We start from the raw sequence: 15,529 nt of genomic DNA, 5'->3' as shown, positions 1-15,529 counted from the left end.
CCAGTGGGGTTCCAGTGATCCCCCGGGGATCCTGGCCAGCCCAGCCCCACCGGAGAGCGCGGCACAGGCGGCTGCACATTCCCTGCTCTCCTCCCCCACAGGCCAGGCAGGGGATTAGCGAGCAGGTTTGGAAAGCCGAGGAGCTTAGTGCCAAGGCTTGTGCGGGTGCGTTCCCATGCAGGAGCTGGAGCAGTCGCTGGCAGACTGGGCCCACGACATGAAGGAGCTGCAGGCCATGAAGGCGGAGCTGGCACACCTCATCCTCACCGAGGACATGATGGTGCTCAAGGAGCAAGTGGAGCATTTGCACAGGCAGTGGGAAGAGCTCTGCTTGCGGGTAAGTGTATGAACCCCTCCTCCAGGCTGGTGTCCGTGGGGAAGCAGGCGGGGAAGGGGCAGCGGGGCAGGACTGGGGTTTCCCCTGGGCTCGGCCCCTCTGGCAGCTCTGGGTGGGAATGGGGCTGCTCCTGGCGCAGCCGGCCGGGATGGAGTTCACCCTTTGTGTCCCGGACAGGCTGCCCAGGGTTTTATTGCAAATCTTTTGTAAGAAGCGAGTGTGGGACTGCACAGAGCCCAGATGCAGCTGTTTTCTGGAATAGGTGCCTTTGTTCCCGGCTGCCAGAGGCCGGGAGGGATAAGCACAGGAACTGCCTGAGGGCACGGAGCAGGGAAAGGAAGAGGGGAGTTGAAACAAAATGCCAGCAGAAAGGAAACTTAAATGTGCTTAAATACTAACTCCTTGAGTTTGAGCACAGAGAGAACTGACTTGTCTTCTTTGTAGCAGGAAAATGCTGTTGAAACAGTTGCATTCTCCGTGGCTTGTTGCTGTATTACACTTAATTTAGTGTTGCGTGTAAAATTGGTTGGGGAACATTTACAGCAAAGTCACATGGACTCGATTCATTAGGTTATTATGCAGTTTGAATGTGTGTTTACTTTGCCCTGTTAACAGGATTGGAAGAGGTAAAATACTTCAGAGTCTTAAGTTGTTTGGGGGGCTCTACACACCAGCAAGCATCCCTTTACTTGACAAGTAAATAGCTTTTATTTTACAGTCTGTAAAGAAGTATTAAACCAGTTAGTATTTTGTTTCTAACCCTTCCACAGGCAAAGGTCAAGCAATCTTGGTGGTAACGTTGCCAGAGTAATGAACAGCTGTGCTTATTTCACAAACTGTCTTGTGATGAAATAGTTATTTGGTTTGATGGAAATAATTTTTTTTTTTTGCATTGCAATGAGAAAGAAGAATTTAATTTCTTAAAGTGGACAGCTGTTCTACAACCATTGTTTTCTCTGCTATTTTTTCTGAACTCTGAAAATAATTCCAGAGACATCTTCTCCCCTTCTGAGAAATACAAGCCATTATTTTTTAAATTAAAATGCCTGAACCATTTTCCTAATGGAAATCTGTAGTTAAGCCTATAAATGAGAGAATTCAGTTGTTTTTCATTTTTTTTGGTGAGCTACTGAAGCCTGCTGTCCCCACTGTGTTGAATAGCCCTGAAAATTAATTTTTTTATATGTGCTCCACTACAGTCTATCCAAGTAGTAATTTCCTGTAGTAATTTAAGATCAGATTTTATTCAAAATTTCCATTTTAATTTCCTGAGGGAGCAGCGTTGAGTTCAGTCTGTCTTGGAGGCAGGAAAGAGGTGACAGTAATGTAACTGTGTTAGGCACACAAAATCTGTAGTGGGAGGAATCTCTTGAGTGCTGTAGTGGAGGGAGATTCTGAATGTTTGCAGAGCCCTAATGAGCTTCAGGAGAGCCCACAGTGATGCTCAGTGCTGGACACAGGCTAGGAGAGCAGACTTTATCAGCTCTGCTGTTGGCATGACTGCTTCATTTTGGATAACAAAGTAGAATCAAGATGTATTGTGTGGAGGAAAGTGTGCAGAATAAATGCAGGGAGGTGAAAGAGCTGCAGCTGTCACAGCCCTGGGGCGGCCAGATGCCTGTGCTCAACTGGGCAGGGGCAGACAGGCAGAGGGAGCAGATGCACTCAAGGGATTAGCATTTACAGAGCTGCCCTTGCAAGGTGCATGTAGGTCACAGATTTAACCATTCATCCCAGCCAGCATCCCAGGGATGTTATTTTAGCCTCCCTTTGGAATGCACACGATGCTCACACAGTGGGTGCAAAATGGGGTGGTACCAGAGCAGCAGGGCAGAGGGAAAAGTGCTTGAAGCGGTGGCTTGAAGGGTTCATGTTCCTAAATGCTTGTCTGGGATTTTTTGGGTTGTTCCTGTTTTTTACTCTCAGCCTGTATTGCTTAGCCAGCTAGAAAGTGCTTCTTGCTCTTAAAATCCTGCCTTGCCCTGTCCTGAGCATGCAAACATGGAGTCGGAATCACATCAGCATTTAGAGCTTGTTTTGCTGACAAGCAGAGTCTGTTCTTCCACTGACCAAGTAAACTCATCTCCATACATGGGAGATGCTGCAAGGGGTAAGGAAGGATGAGGGGTTCACCCTCCAAACCTCTGAGGTTGTGGGTACATGGCAGCATCCCAGAGCAGAGACACTCTTGGAAACTTTTTGAGGTCCCTGGCATTGGAGAGGCTTTTTCCAGTGGAGAACTTGGGAGTCTGTCTCCCTGTGTTCCAAGACAATGTTTTCATCCTCATCTCCTTGCTTAGATTGTCATGAAGGATTCAGCAATCTCTTTCAGCTCTGCATCCCCTCCTTGGAAACAAGTCAGAATTTAAGGGACCAAAGCAATGTGGTAGGAGATGGCTTGGTGCCTTCTGTTTTGATCCTGGTGTTACATGGAGCTGGCACATTTAAACTTCACTCTGGGGCACAAAACAGTGTTAGAGATTAGTCTAGAAAAATCAGTAATGGAATTTTGAGGAGTCATATGCTGTATAAAGTGCATGTGAGATGTGAAGAGGGGGTGTTTCCTGCCATGGGGAGACATTTAGAGTGGCCATTTACAGCCAAGACAAGCAAAATGTGGTGCACAGTCTTTAGACAAAATTTATTGGTGAGAATGAGGGGTTACCTTTTTCTCTTGCTTCAGTAGAGCTTGAACCATTTTTCACTTCCTTTGTCCCATATATCTTAGTACAGGAATCCATCAAGGTTAATAAATAAATACATATTTAAGAGCTCTAGGCTAGAGACAGGTGCTATTAGCTAGTTAGAAGTGTGACCCTGCTTATTTCTGAGATATTGGAGCAATGATAATAACTCTGCTTTTTCAGGCAGTCTCAGACCTTAATTGCTCTGTCTAGACAATTTGTTTATCCATCCTGGAAAATGTATTTTTGATGGGGGAAAGAAAAAATCCCTGGTTTTCAATGAAAAGGATAGATTCTTGAGGCTTATTTTTTGGAAATTCTCCAATTACTGCTGCGCAAATGGAGAGAAAACAGGGAGGCTTTTACACAGATAAAATAATTGCAGTCAGTTGTTGCAAAGTTTCTTTTAGAGTGGCAGAAAAATAAGAACTTACCTAGGTTTTACTTCTCTTGTGTTATATATGGGGCCATACTAAACAGTATGTAGTAATTATGTATTTTATATTCCTTCTGTGTTTGACATTTTCAAGTTTTCACTGAGTAACATTTAAATTATTATATAAGCACATTATTTATAAAGCTGTCACTCAGTTTCTGTCTTCTGAGGAAGAGAATCTGGTATTTGCTAGTCAACTTTTTGCCCTGCTATCCAAAATAAGATGTAATAACAATCTGCTTGATGGCTTTGGAGAGGAAAGTAGGATATTTGCTAACTGCTCCTGCAGAATGGAATAAGATCAAATGCAGACTAGAAATTAGAAGGCTCATAATTGCTGGTTTCCTTCCTGAAAAAGCTGTTGCTAGAGTTTCTTGTGTGTGCTTTTCCACAGGTGTCCCTGCGGAAGCAGGAGATCGAGGATAGGCTCAATGCCTGGATCGTGTTCAATGAGAAGAATAAGGAGCTGTGCTCCTGGCTGGTCCAAATGGAAAGCAAAGTGTTGCAGACTGCAGATGTTAGCATTGAGGACATGATCGACAAATTGCAGAAGGTAAGTAGTAATGCCACTTTGCTTCAGCTGCAGTCAGATAACTCATTACAGAGGCACCATTCCTCATGCATTCCTTGCTTCTTGGAAGTGATACATGATGTAAAACCAACACACAGAGGCTTTTGTGAGATGAGCCTTATCTGTCATTAGCTCTTCTTGGTGTTCAGATTTGGAGCTTAAAGCAGAGCAGAAATGCCACTGGACTGCATTTAGTCATGGAGTGTGATTGTGTGAGCTGTGGTGGTGGGATCTGGGCTGTTGGGGTTTTGGGGCACACGTGCACACCCAGCACTGCTCAGAGTGGTGTCCTGGGAGCAGCTCCCTGCTCTCACCACTTCCATCATCCACACAACTGGTAAGCAGAGGGCAAAGAAAAGATTGAAGGATGGGGTGGGTCTTATGCCAGGCAAACAAGACGTTACCACAACCAAAAATAAAACCTAATTCTGCCCCTTCCCCCATGGTAGTTAGGTGCTTTCTAATACTTCTGTATTAGCTTGATTTTAAAGAAAATCAACCATTATTGTTCTGCTGTTCTTCACCATGTCTAAAATGTCTCAGTATCTAATCCCACATCTCCTCTGGATAAGAAGGCCAGCAAAATAAAGCCAAAATAAAGCCACCCTAAACTCGAATTTGGGTTCTTTTGAAGTAGTTTCATTGAAAAATGACGTTAAATCAGGAAAACAACAGATAGAACATTCAATTGCTATTTTTAGGAATACTTACTCCTGGCACTTGCAAGTCTTTAAGCTGCTTATTTTTTCATAGATTTTGAGAGGGCTTCTTCTTTGGGGTTTTCTTTTTGTTTTCAGTGAGAGCTCTACATGCTAATGTAGAAACCTCAGCCAAACCTGACTTTGCATCACACACGTGGGAAAAGAAACACATATTTTTGTTTTGGTATCATTGTTTTGTTTTGCCCTGTAATTAAAGCAATGTTTGTGTATGTTTATCAGGACTGCATGGAAGAAATAAACCTGTTCAGTGAAAATAAGCTTCACTTGAAACAAATGGGTGATCAGCTAATCAAGGCTAGCAACAAGAGCCGAGTTGCAGAAATAGATGATAAACTGAACAAAATCAATGATCGCTGGCAGCACCTCTTCGATGTCATTGGAGCACGGTAAGAAAATGATTTTCAATGTTTTATGTGAGATAAAAGTCAGAGGCTTGTGTCCTTGACCGTCAGAAACAGAGTGACATGACTTTCCAGTTAAGTTGGAATTTATTACTGAGAGTCAAGCTGAAGGGAATGCTTTTCTTTTGTAACTTATTGCAGTATTATGACACCAAATGTCTTAATTTATCCAGCTGTAGAGGGCAGGGTGTAAGAATTCATATAAAATAAAATTTTAATGATGTGAGCTTTGTAAAAGGAAGAGTCACAGTGATCTCTCCATCCCATGTGTTGAATTGCAACCTAATTTTAAGGCAGCATGGTAGGAGTTCATTTGGGGTTTTTAGGAGAGCCTCCTATTTTAACTCCTATTTTTAGCCTCTCTTTCACTCTGTGTCTGAATGTGTAGAATTTAGGAATAGACTCTATTCTGTCTCTGCAGACAGATTTATATGATAATGTTCCTTTTTTACATTCACAAGTGTTTGAAATTTCATTTAATACCAGTGCTATTTCTTTACTCAGTCTCCCTCCTAAAAACAACTCAAAGACCATATGAGTTCCTTTTAAATTCAGGATTGTCTGTATGATGGTGAAGTGGAGAATACTATCAGTTGAAATTAAAACCAAAACCCACACTGTCTAGGCAACAACCTCCCCTTAATGGATTAAGCATCTTTATTATACTTGACAGAGTTAAGAACATCATGATCATTTCAGTACCAGCCTTACTGAGACTATCCCATTTCATTATTATCTCTGAGTTTCTGCCACAGCTTGGGAGGAGGATGCTGGGCTGGTCTTGCCTCCTGCTGAGTTTGTTGGTAATCCAGAAATAATAAGGCTAACACCAAATTGGTATTGGTCTCAACTTCTCTCCCAAGGTTTTGTTCTGCCTGTGATCCCCCACTCTGGGCTCTCAGCAGCTCTGTTGCTCAGTTGAATTTGGGACAAATAATGCAGGTGTTTGTGCTGTGACAATGTAGTGCTAAGTGTGCTGGGCCTTAATCAGGAATGAGATCTGAATTAATGGTGACACAGGAGCTGTGAATGATTAAGCAGAAGCTGCCTTCTTAAAATCTGACACTGCAGATAGACTTGCAATGCTTGTCTTAAGGTGTCTGGTTTTGATCTGGTGTAGGAAAGCAAGCTTCACTTCAGTAATATCACTTTTTCTGTTCTCATCTGATAGTAATGTGTCACTTTTAAAGCTTTTTTTATTATCATTTTTTGTTCTACTCTGTGTTGGGTTTGAATTGTAGCAATTTTTAAATGCAGATTAAAATGCACTGTTTTAAAAGTAAGGCACATTTCTGGTAATCTTTAGGAAAACATGCTAAAGAACTGATGGGACATTTAGAGAGAGATCTGGCAACTTTATTCCAGTACTCTGTAACAAGGACTTGTCTGCCTGGTGTGTCTTAAATATTTACCCTCAGGCAAGTGTACAGTGGTGCTTTGAGGTACATTATTGTGGATTTGTCTAGAGCATCAACAAGGCTCCCAGGATTTGGTATCTAAGTGGATATTGCAGCTACTGGGGAATTGGTGTGATGCTTTAGGATTGTTCCTGTGTTCTTAATTCCAAAATGTCTGTAATATGCCAGCTTCTACTTGTGATTACCATCAATTTGATGCTCAGGACCAGGGTAATGAACTGGAAGGACCTGGCACAATGTGATTTTAAGCAGCTCCCTTGGTGGCCTGAGATTATCAGGCAGCCCTGTGGGCTCTGCTGGTCCTCTCTGAGTTAATACTAAGAGAGGTTCAGCATATGGCAGTGTTTTGCAGCACCTCTCCTCCCTCACCTAATCCACCTTGCTGGGGCAGGCTCTCAGCTGCTCAGTCATAAGTAACCACCAGGCCAGACACTCACAACAGACTCTGAGTACACTCCTAAGAGTTTATTTTGTCCTGCTATACCCTTCCAACTTCCTTCTTTGAGTTTGCTGCTGTGGTGCTGGCTTGCCACTGAGATTTGCTGTCTGAAGGAATTAAATTAGACACCAGTTGACTGAAGTCTCCACCTCACTGAGGTGTGCTTTGGGGCACTCAAGGTGAGGTTCCTCCTGTGCTTTTGAGTAGCCCCTCTAAAGCTCAGGTGATGATGGGGAGGCAGCAGCTCAACCCATCACCAGTGTGACACAAATTGGGCATCTTTGAGGGAGAGTAGGGAGGAGCAAAGAGCCTTGGGCTGGAGGCGAGCTGACCTGTGAGTGTGGGTTGTGATGCCCTGTGCTGACAGACTTGTCTCCTTCCTTCTCAGTTTGCTTTTGCAGAAACTGTTAAAAAAAGTTTGTATTGAGGCTGTGTTGAAAGAATACAGGTAAAGGATAGTGGCAGAATTTTGTTGTCCCTGATGGATTAAGCCATTATAGTCCAGAGATCCTCTCACAGTGTGTGGAGGCTGGAGGGAATGGCACAGGGGCTGTGCATCCACTGCAGCCCTGCAGAAGAGACTGGAGCACTGCACAAGTGCTGCCACGTCTGCAGACCTGTGCAAAGCCCTTTTTATTGGGCACTGCTTCATTGCTTATGAAAATAAGAGGAATGGAGGAGATGCCTCTGGGAAGGGGTACCAGAGGGCATGGAAGGTTTGAGAGTCGGGGAATGCTCCTGCAGAGAAGTGACAAATTTTGACTGTGAAGCAGAGAAAACCTTGTCTTTCTCCTGAAAAAAAAGTTGTTTGTAGGAACTTATTTTCACAGCACATCGATGAAATGAGGAGGTGGTTTTGCTCCTGTCTTTTTGGATTAGTAGCTGTGGCAAGTAAAATTGAAGTGAAAATTTTCTGAGGTTTCAGGTGCCAAATCTGTGACCACTTGAAGCTCTTTTTTTGACAACTATTTCAACTCCAACAATTTCTGTTGAACACACAGTGAGCTGCTACCTTTATTTGTACTTGCACTTGGCTCCCAGTGGCCCACCCACCATCACAGGGACAAGGACCAAATTTCAGTATGTCTTCATGGCAGGCCAAGATTTGGGAAGGAGGTGAACTACAGAGCCAGGCACTGAGTAGGAGGAGAAAATGCATATAGAATAGCTGCGTGTTCAAAGCCAATTCTTCATTTTTGGGCATTGAATCCTGTAGATGGGCACTTTTTGATCATGTGGTTCAAGAGTGAAAAATACCTGTATCCACAAAGAAATCTAATTGAGATATATTGCCGGCTTCAGTTCTGTAGTTGCAGATGTCCCCCATGGCTGCCCCTGCAACCTGTGTAAGATTTTATCTCCTTTGCAGTGCAGTGTATGGCTGTGTGATACCAACGTGTAACCAAACCAGCCTGGGAGCCAGTGTATCAAAGCAAAGAATTCCTCCTGGTAGCTTATTTCACCTTTTTAAACCAATAAACGTCCTGGGACAGATGGGCAAATTAGGTGAGCTCCCCATTTAGTCCTTGAAGTGATTCTCTTAGTTCATGGTGACAAGCTCAGATTTGCCATATGGCTGCACTTGCAGGACTTAACACTTTCATTATCTGCCTGTGCTCAGCCTGTGTGGTGACAAAAGCTTTGCCTTGTGTGTTGCACCAAGCCACCGTCTGGCTGCAAACTTGGAAGAGTCTCAAAATGTTAATTTTCATGGGATAAAGTAACCATCAAGGCATTAGCATGCCAGGAAAGGAGAACAAATAAATTCTGTTCAGCTCAGAAGATACTCTTACCATGGGGGGTTTGTGCTGACTCTTTGAGGGAATGGGAAATAGAAACATACTAACAGGCAGAAGGGAGTGTTGTGCTGATTGTAAAGATGGACACAGGAAATCTCTTGCTTTTGTTACTGAAGCAGTAGGAGGAGGAGTGCACGGGCTGCATGAGGGTGGTAGACAACCAAAACGCACTGAGTGGGATTTACATCCTCAGTATGCTCTGGAACAACACTCCTGGGCCAGGCAGCAACAGGCAAGGGCTAGCAAAGAACTGCGCTGTGCATGGCCGTGTTCCCTTTCCTGGGCCATCCACCACTGATTCTATCTCCTCGCTTTGCTTCCCAGCCCGGTGAAAAGGAAATGTTTTCCTTCTGCATTGCTGTTTGCCTAATGCCTGCAGTCAGGCTGGAGAAGCACCTCCGTGTCACTGGAGGATGTCTGAACTGCCTGGGGCCGTGCAAAGCTTTGGATGCTGCTTGAGCCTTCATTAATGCCTCCATCTTAATCAGGGGCTGCCTCCAGGAGTTTTGGGTCTGCAGACCAGACTCTGCAGTAGCTGATGGTGCATTTCTGTACTTCTGGGCATCCTGCAGCTCTTGCTGCTTGTTGCCAAGCTGTGAAAAGGGGATGCCATTTCTCAGCTGCTCTGGCTACAGGCAAACTGATGTGGTTTTTTTTACTTGGTGGGTCTAGTCCTTGTTTTCAGCCTTGTGGAGAAAAGCAACGTTTTTGTGTATGTAGCAGGAATGGGTTCAAATGACTGTGACCTTTAAAGCAAGCATGAAAATTCAGGGAAGCAAGCAAGGTCAAATGTGCCTTCTCATTCTTTTAAATGCAACTATCTTTGGCAACTGGGTCTTTACTTTAGTCTGTGTTTGCAAGCTGCCAGCACCATTGCATTGGCCAGAAATCTTAAACTGCCACACTCAAGTCAACCCTTACCTTCCTTAATAGAACTTGGAAGATTGAATGTGTTTTCAGCTCATTTCCTGCATGCCCTGAGGGGGGGCTGAAATTCCCAAACAGACTGAAACTTCTCAGGTTGCAAAAAAAAGGGAAGGAGTTGAAGCTTTCCAGTGACATCACCTTGTGCTGTGCTGGGGGTGCAAGGAGGCTCTATGGGGAGTGCAGTGAGCTGCCAGTTCCCTCTCCTCCCTTGCACCCTCTCTGTGGCTGGGTTGCCCCAAAAGTCACTCCAGCAGCAGCAGGCCCCAGATTATGGGTTTGGGGAGCAAGTGAGTTCACAGCACACCCTTCAGCTGGTCTCTGTTTATTTTCCACCACATTGGTTACCCTTTGGCAGGGCAGACAATCAGGCACCATGTGTTGGTGTGCTGTCCTACCCTGTGGCAGCCCACAATCAGTGTGGGTGCACTCTGGGTTCAAAGGTCTTTTTAAATTGCTGCAGATCAATATTGCATGGCAAGGGAAGCAAAGTATACTGCAGGGAGGCCTCCCCAGGTAAACAAGACAGCAATGTCCAGCAGAATTGTGCTGGTTTGTGGCAGTACCACTGTAAAATCTCATTCTTGGGTTTGTTTTCTTTTTTTGGTATACAAAATATGTGGATGGTTAAAATCTCACAAAGTGCTTGCTTTCTTTCCATGTTCTCTTTGTCCTTTGAGGATTACACTTCTCTTCAGTGTAAAAGCTGTGACAGAATTCATTATTGTCTCGGGCATGATGGTTGGGCTTATTTTGGTTATGCAATGTGTGCAGGGAGCAGGGGGAGCTGGCAGTGCAAGGGGTGTCCTTATCTTCTGTACACCAGCTTCACTCCCAGTGTCTGCTGCAAAGCTGAGGGTTATTTTCCCTTTTACTCAGGTCAACCATTTCAAATGTGGTTTTGAACCACTCTGGACAATAAACTGTGGAGGTTACTGGGCACGATTTACCTGTGCAAATGTCCAGAGCTCTCTCACAGTGTGCTGTGTCCTCGCAGGCACTGTGTGTTCTGCCATGTGAGCCATCAGCAAGTCAGTACAGGTCTGTGGAAAATTACCTGAATACTGAAAAACCTTTGATTTCAAAATCATTCTTTGCATTTTTGGTGGGATTATCACAACTTCTTTTTTTTTTTTCTTCTGGTCTTGGCTGGGTGGGGAGTGACTTATAACCCAAGGTTCTCCGACTTCCACCCTTTTTTTTCTCACCCCGTGATCTCTGGCAGTCATAACACACAGAAATCATGACAGTGTGTTTTTCCACAAACTAATGATATCATAAATGAAGATTAGGGGTTATTTTGCCCTCTAGCATAACAGGCTATTTGCAGTGGAGGCCTTCTGCCTGGTCTGGAAGGTTAAAGAGAGGACAGGTTAGTGTGTGGGAGATTTAATTCGTACTTAAATACCTGGGATATAATGGTAAAGGCGAGAAAGCAGAACGCAGGGGAAGTAAGGATACATCTTTGTGTGTGGATGTACGTGTGCTCGTTTTTTCGGGTTCACTTCAGACTGACTCTGCTGCAAATCATCCGGGTCTGAGGCTCCGATCCCTCTTTCTCCCAAGAAATGAGCACCGCGTCCACCTTTCTCGGTGCCGGAGGCTCCAGCCCGCAATCCTTCTGTCGCCAGCCGCGGGCAGCCGCCCGGCGTGCGCTTCCTCCCGTGCTAACAATTCTCTCGTGTCAGAATAAAGCTCTGGTGGTTTTGTTCTGAGGAGGGATGCGGCCGTTCGCCAGGTAAAATCCCAACGCAAAACGTAAGGGTTAAAACAGGGGGGAGAGAGAGAGAGAGCGAGCTCCGGTGTCACCCCCGCTCGGGGTCGGGGAGGAGGAGGACGGGCGAGCCTCCCCCCCACACCCGGGATGCTAAAGCGGCGAATAAATAGGGCATCTGTGGAGGAGGGGTTTCCTCTGCCATGCCTGCCTGGTCGCACAGACGGTCCCCCCTTGCAGCTTGGGATTTGCAGGCTGAGGAATGGTTTTCCCGTGCGAACCGTAAGTGCCGTGTGGGTGCGCGGTGCCGGTGGGTTCTGGCGGGGCCGCGGGGGGGAGCGAGGGATGCGCTGCGCCAGCGCCCCGCTGCAGCTCGCCCTGGGCCAGCGGGTGAGTGGGAAGTGCGGCACGTTAGCAGCAGCAAGAGTGCTCGCGGGCCTCTGGCTTGCCATCGGCTGTGTTTGGGGCTGGCACCCGAAGCGGTGGAGAGCCTTGACAAGAACCTTTGAGCTCGCCGGCGGGGAGAGGCGAGAAAAGCCTCCCCCGAAAGCCTCCTGCGCTTCTCCGTGCCCGCACTCAGCACGGGGCACGGGGCGGCTGGCACGGCCCGAGAATGGCCTCCCCTCCATGAGAAAGGCCTAAGATTTGCCTTCGGCATCACCTCTCCAGAGCGCGTCTTTTGTCCCTCACACGGTTACGCTCCCCCTGCGACTCACTGAACAAAGGTTTCCTGGGCTGTGCATCTCATTTGCTTTGCCGCTGGTAAACAATCCTGTCAGCTGGCAGGGCCATTTCAGCCCCTCCTCCTCCAAAAGACATGCACGGAGTCGCTTTTTCTGGTGACATTTGCCTTTGTGAAGGAGAGTTTGGAATAGATGTTAGGATGGTTTTCGTTCTTTCAGACACTAAAATTTGAATGCTGCTATTTACCTTATTTGAGCTTCCCCCCTACCTTTTCCTGCAGCATTTTGACAGCTAAAGCAATGCAATAGGACATGCATTTTGTAATTCTTTTTGTTTGTGTGAATACATTTCAATCAACCTGGAAGCTCCTCCTACTTCTAGGCAATTCCTGAGTAGTTACTACAAATATACTGTGTATTTCTGGGGCTGTGCAATGATTCAGCCTGAGACAGTTTAATGCTTTTCTCTTGTAACCCAATACTGGCAACTTCATTGTGGGTATTAAGACCCAAATCCAATCTCGAGTCAAGTCAGTTAGTCCTTCTGTTCACTTTTGCAGCCAGCTTGTAGTTATAATCTTCTACTTTTGTTCTTTTTCTGCCACTTCTATTGTGGTGTAAAGATTAAAATATTTTAAAACTGGCTTGGTTTGGCTTATTCCAGGCAACTTAAGCATGTGTCTGAGTGCTAATCAGGGTGGATTTTTTAGCTTGGCCCATTGCAAAGGACAAGACAAATCTGAATTTGTCAGGTTTTTTTAAAATTAGCGGTGATATTTTTATTGTACTTTTTTGTATTGTTACCTTTTTTATTCTTTCTGGAGGCATGTTGAATTGTGGCAGGTGAGTTCTCAGTGGGAAGTGAACAATGGATAAGTAGGAGTTTTTCCTGTAAACAGGAAGTTTTTCCTGTTTGACCAATCTCAATTAACTTGTGAATCACACTTCATAGGGGAAGAATTCGGTCAACAGTGGTACCATCTTCCACCCTCTGGAAGAGGCTGGATTTCTTTGCTGCACTTGAATTTTTAGTGCTGTTAATTCACTGAGTGTTGGGTGTTTGCGACCTGCATCTGGCTGGAAGCTTTTGCCCCCAGGCTTGGAGGCTTGCAATGTGCACTCCCACCCAGCTTCCAGAAGGGCTGTGTTTCCCCGGAAATGGTCAGGATACATCTCAAAAGAGTTCATGAAGTTTCCTTCACGCAAAGATCAGGTGATTTGTAAGAGTATTTTCAGGGTGCAGATATGCATCTGAGAATGGTGGTTGCAAATGAAGACTTTTTGTTGGTGTAATAATTAGTCTGTTTCACTCTTTTCTTTGAGCTGTAGCCAGGGAAATGGCAGTTGCCTGTGACTTGTGTGCAAGCTGAGGATGCTCATGTTTTTCATCAGTTTACCTCTTGTTTCAGTTTAGAGCCCTGCCCTTTTCCTTGGGCTCTGTGTCTGCTGACAGGAGCAGATCAGCCAATGTGAATGACTGGACAAGGCTTCCTTCCCATTTATGCACTGCACTAGTGTGAACTTCTCTTAGGTTTTTGTTCTTCTTTGGCTGCTTAGCTCAAGTTTGAGATGAATGGCTTAGAGCATTAAGGGTGTTTAAATGACTGGCAAATGCCAAATTCTACCGAGAATAAATAACAGATTAAATGACTTAATTACAATGGTGTTTCTAATGGCAATTGCTAGAAAGTAAATACAAGCTCTCAGTCTACAATGATGCTGTTTTTGAGACTCTTGCTTCTGGTAACACTAGAAGATAAAGATCCTCATGGTGACATTCATAACTTGAAAATCAGAGTGATTTCTAAGCCAAAATAATATTGGAGTGGTGGTACAAAAAGCCACACTTGGATTCTAAAACTGTGGCTTTTAAAATTTATTGAATGTACTTCTTTCAGTCATAAATATATTTATTTATAGTCTAATATCCTTTGGTTTTGCTTTGGACTTCCTTGACTGTGTTCATCTATCCACTATGCAGACTGAAGAAAGATGTTTAGCACGCTGTGAATTTTTCTATAATGCAGCTTAGGGATGGGGAAGCAGAGAAGGGAGCCCAGGGAGGCAGAGATGATCCTGAGCAGCACAGTAAGCTGTGATCTCAACAGGTCAGCTGTGCCATCAGATGGTCCCTACATGTGCCTGTCTCCAGAGCAGTTGTGGGAAGCATCACAGGATATGCAGGAGGTGAATTGGCACAGAATACAGTCAGGGACAGGGCAGATATCAAGCCTTGCTTTCCTCCTGACTGGCCTGAAGTCATGCAGAGTTAATAGTGCTACAGGGTAGATGTTTAGCTCTGACTCTTCCATTCTGAGCTCAGCACAGAGCCTGTATTGTCCATCTCTCCAGGGAAAAGGGTTCCTGAGTCACCTGCCTTTGGAGGACCACATGCCTTGGGAGTCACTGGCCTTGCTGAGCATTGTAACCAGCCAAAATAACTGATGGGAACAGGGCAGAGGAAGAATTAGTTCTCCTGGGTAAAATAACTGCCAGCCCATGACAGCACAAGAAAATGGTGCCATGACATGTTCATTGAGTACCACTTAATATAAGCAAAATCAAAAGCAGCAAGATTGATACAGCAGCTGTTTGCTGGGGAGCCAGATGCTGTCTGCATACAGGGTTGAACTTGGCACCAGAGTTCTGAAAAAAAGCTTGTTAAGAAAAGCAAGAGCAGCTAAATGCTTTTCTCATCCCCTGGTTTCATCTCAATCAGCTGCAGCAGTGGAAGACAAAGTCCATGTAGAGGGGCAGAGGCAGGTGCTTTGCACCAGAGTCAGCAGCTTTGTGGGTGCAAGGCAGGAACAAGGTGGACCATGGACTTGGGCCAAATCCTTCAGGCTGGCTTGCAGGCTTGCATCAGTCAGACAATACTAATTTTACTCTTGGAGAGCACAGAGTTGCTAAATACCTGCCAGGAGCTTCAGTGTAGGACTGTGTTCTTCTCCTTGTAAAACAGCTGAAAGTACTGCCTGGTGCTTCTGGGATAAGAGGTAGGGGAAACTTTCCATGCTGCTAATCCATATGAGACCCTAAATTTTCTGGCCTTACTCTGTAAACAATAGGGCTGAAATCCAGCAGGATCATTCCCATATCTCCTCCACAAGTGCTTTACCTTAAGTGTCTAGCTGACGTGTGTATCCTCTTTGGTTACCTTAAGGTTGTTAATAAGATCACTTGTTGCTTACAGGGTGGCATATTCATTATGGATCAGGTGTCCTGCATATCTTTGGTCGTTGTATTATCAGGCAGTTGCAAAAGCCATTCATTGCAGACAGTTTGGACCACTCTCCTCTAAAACTTGCCAGGGTAGTTTGCAGGAGGACAGTGGGCCAGGAAGCTGTCCAGGTGCCCTGTGTGGGCACTTCTGCCTTGGAGCAATCTGTCCCCGCCTGCAT

At 45.2% G+C, this 15,529-nt stretch overlaps 1 protein-coding gene across 9 annotated transcripts in view; it reads left to right on the top strand.

Moving 5' to 3' along the window:
- SYNE2 (spectrin repeat containing nuclear envelope protein 2) overlaps window positions 1-15,529 on the top strand; it is a 179,786-nt gene that overhangs the window by 142,775 nt on the left and 21,482 nt on the right. For all 9 annotated transcript variants that reach the window (XM_038138490.1, XM_038138489.1, XM_038138483.1 and 6 more), the window contains 3 exons: window positions 182-337; window positions 3,852-4,010; window positions 4,970-5,136. In XM_038138490.1, the coding sequence (XP_037994418.1) occupies window positions 182-337; window positions 3,852-4,010; window positions 4,970-5,136 (482 nt within the window). The remainder of the gene's footprint in view (window positions 1-181; window positions 338-3,851; window positions 4,011-4,969; window positions 5,137-15,529) is intronic.

This window comes from Motacilla alba, chromosome 5, assembly GCF_015832195.1.
Source record: "Motacilla alba alba isolate MOTALB_02 chromosome 5, Motacilla_alba_V1.0_pri, whole genome shotgun sequence".
Classification (NCBI taxonomy): Eukaryota; Metazoa; Chordata; class Aves; order Passeriformes; family Motacillidae; genus Motacilla; species Motacilla alba.
The sequence above is the reverse complement of the archived record's forward strand: the minus strand, read 5'-3'. Positions and strand labels throughout refer to the sequence as shown.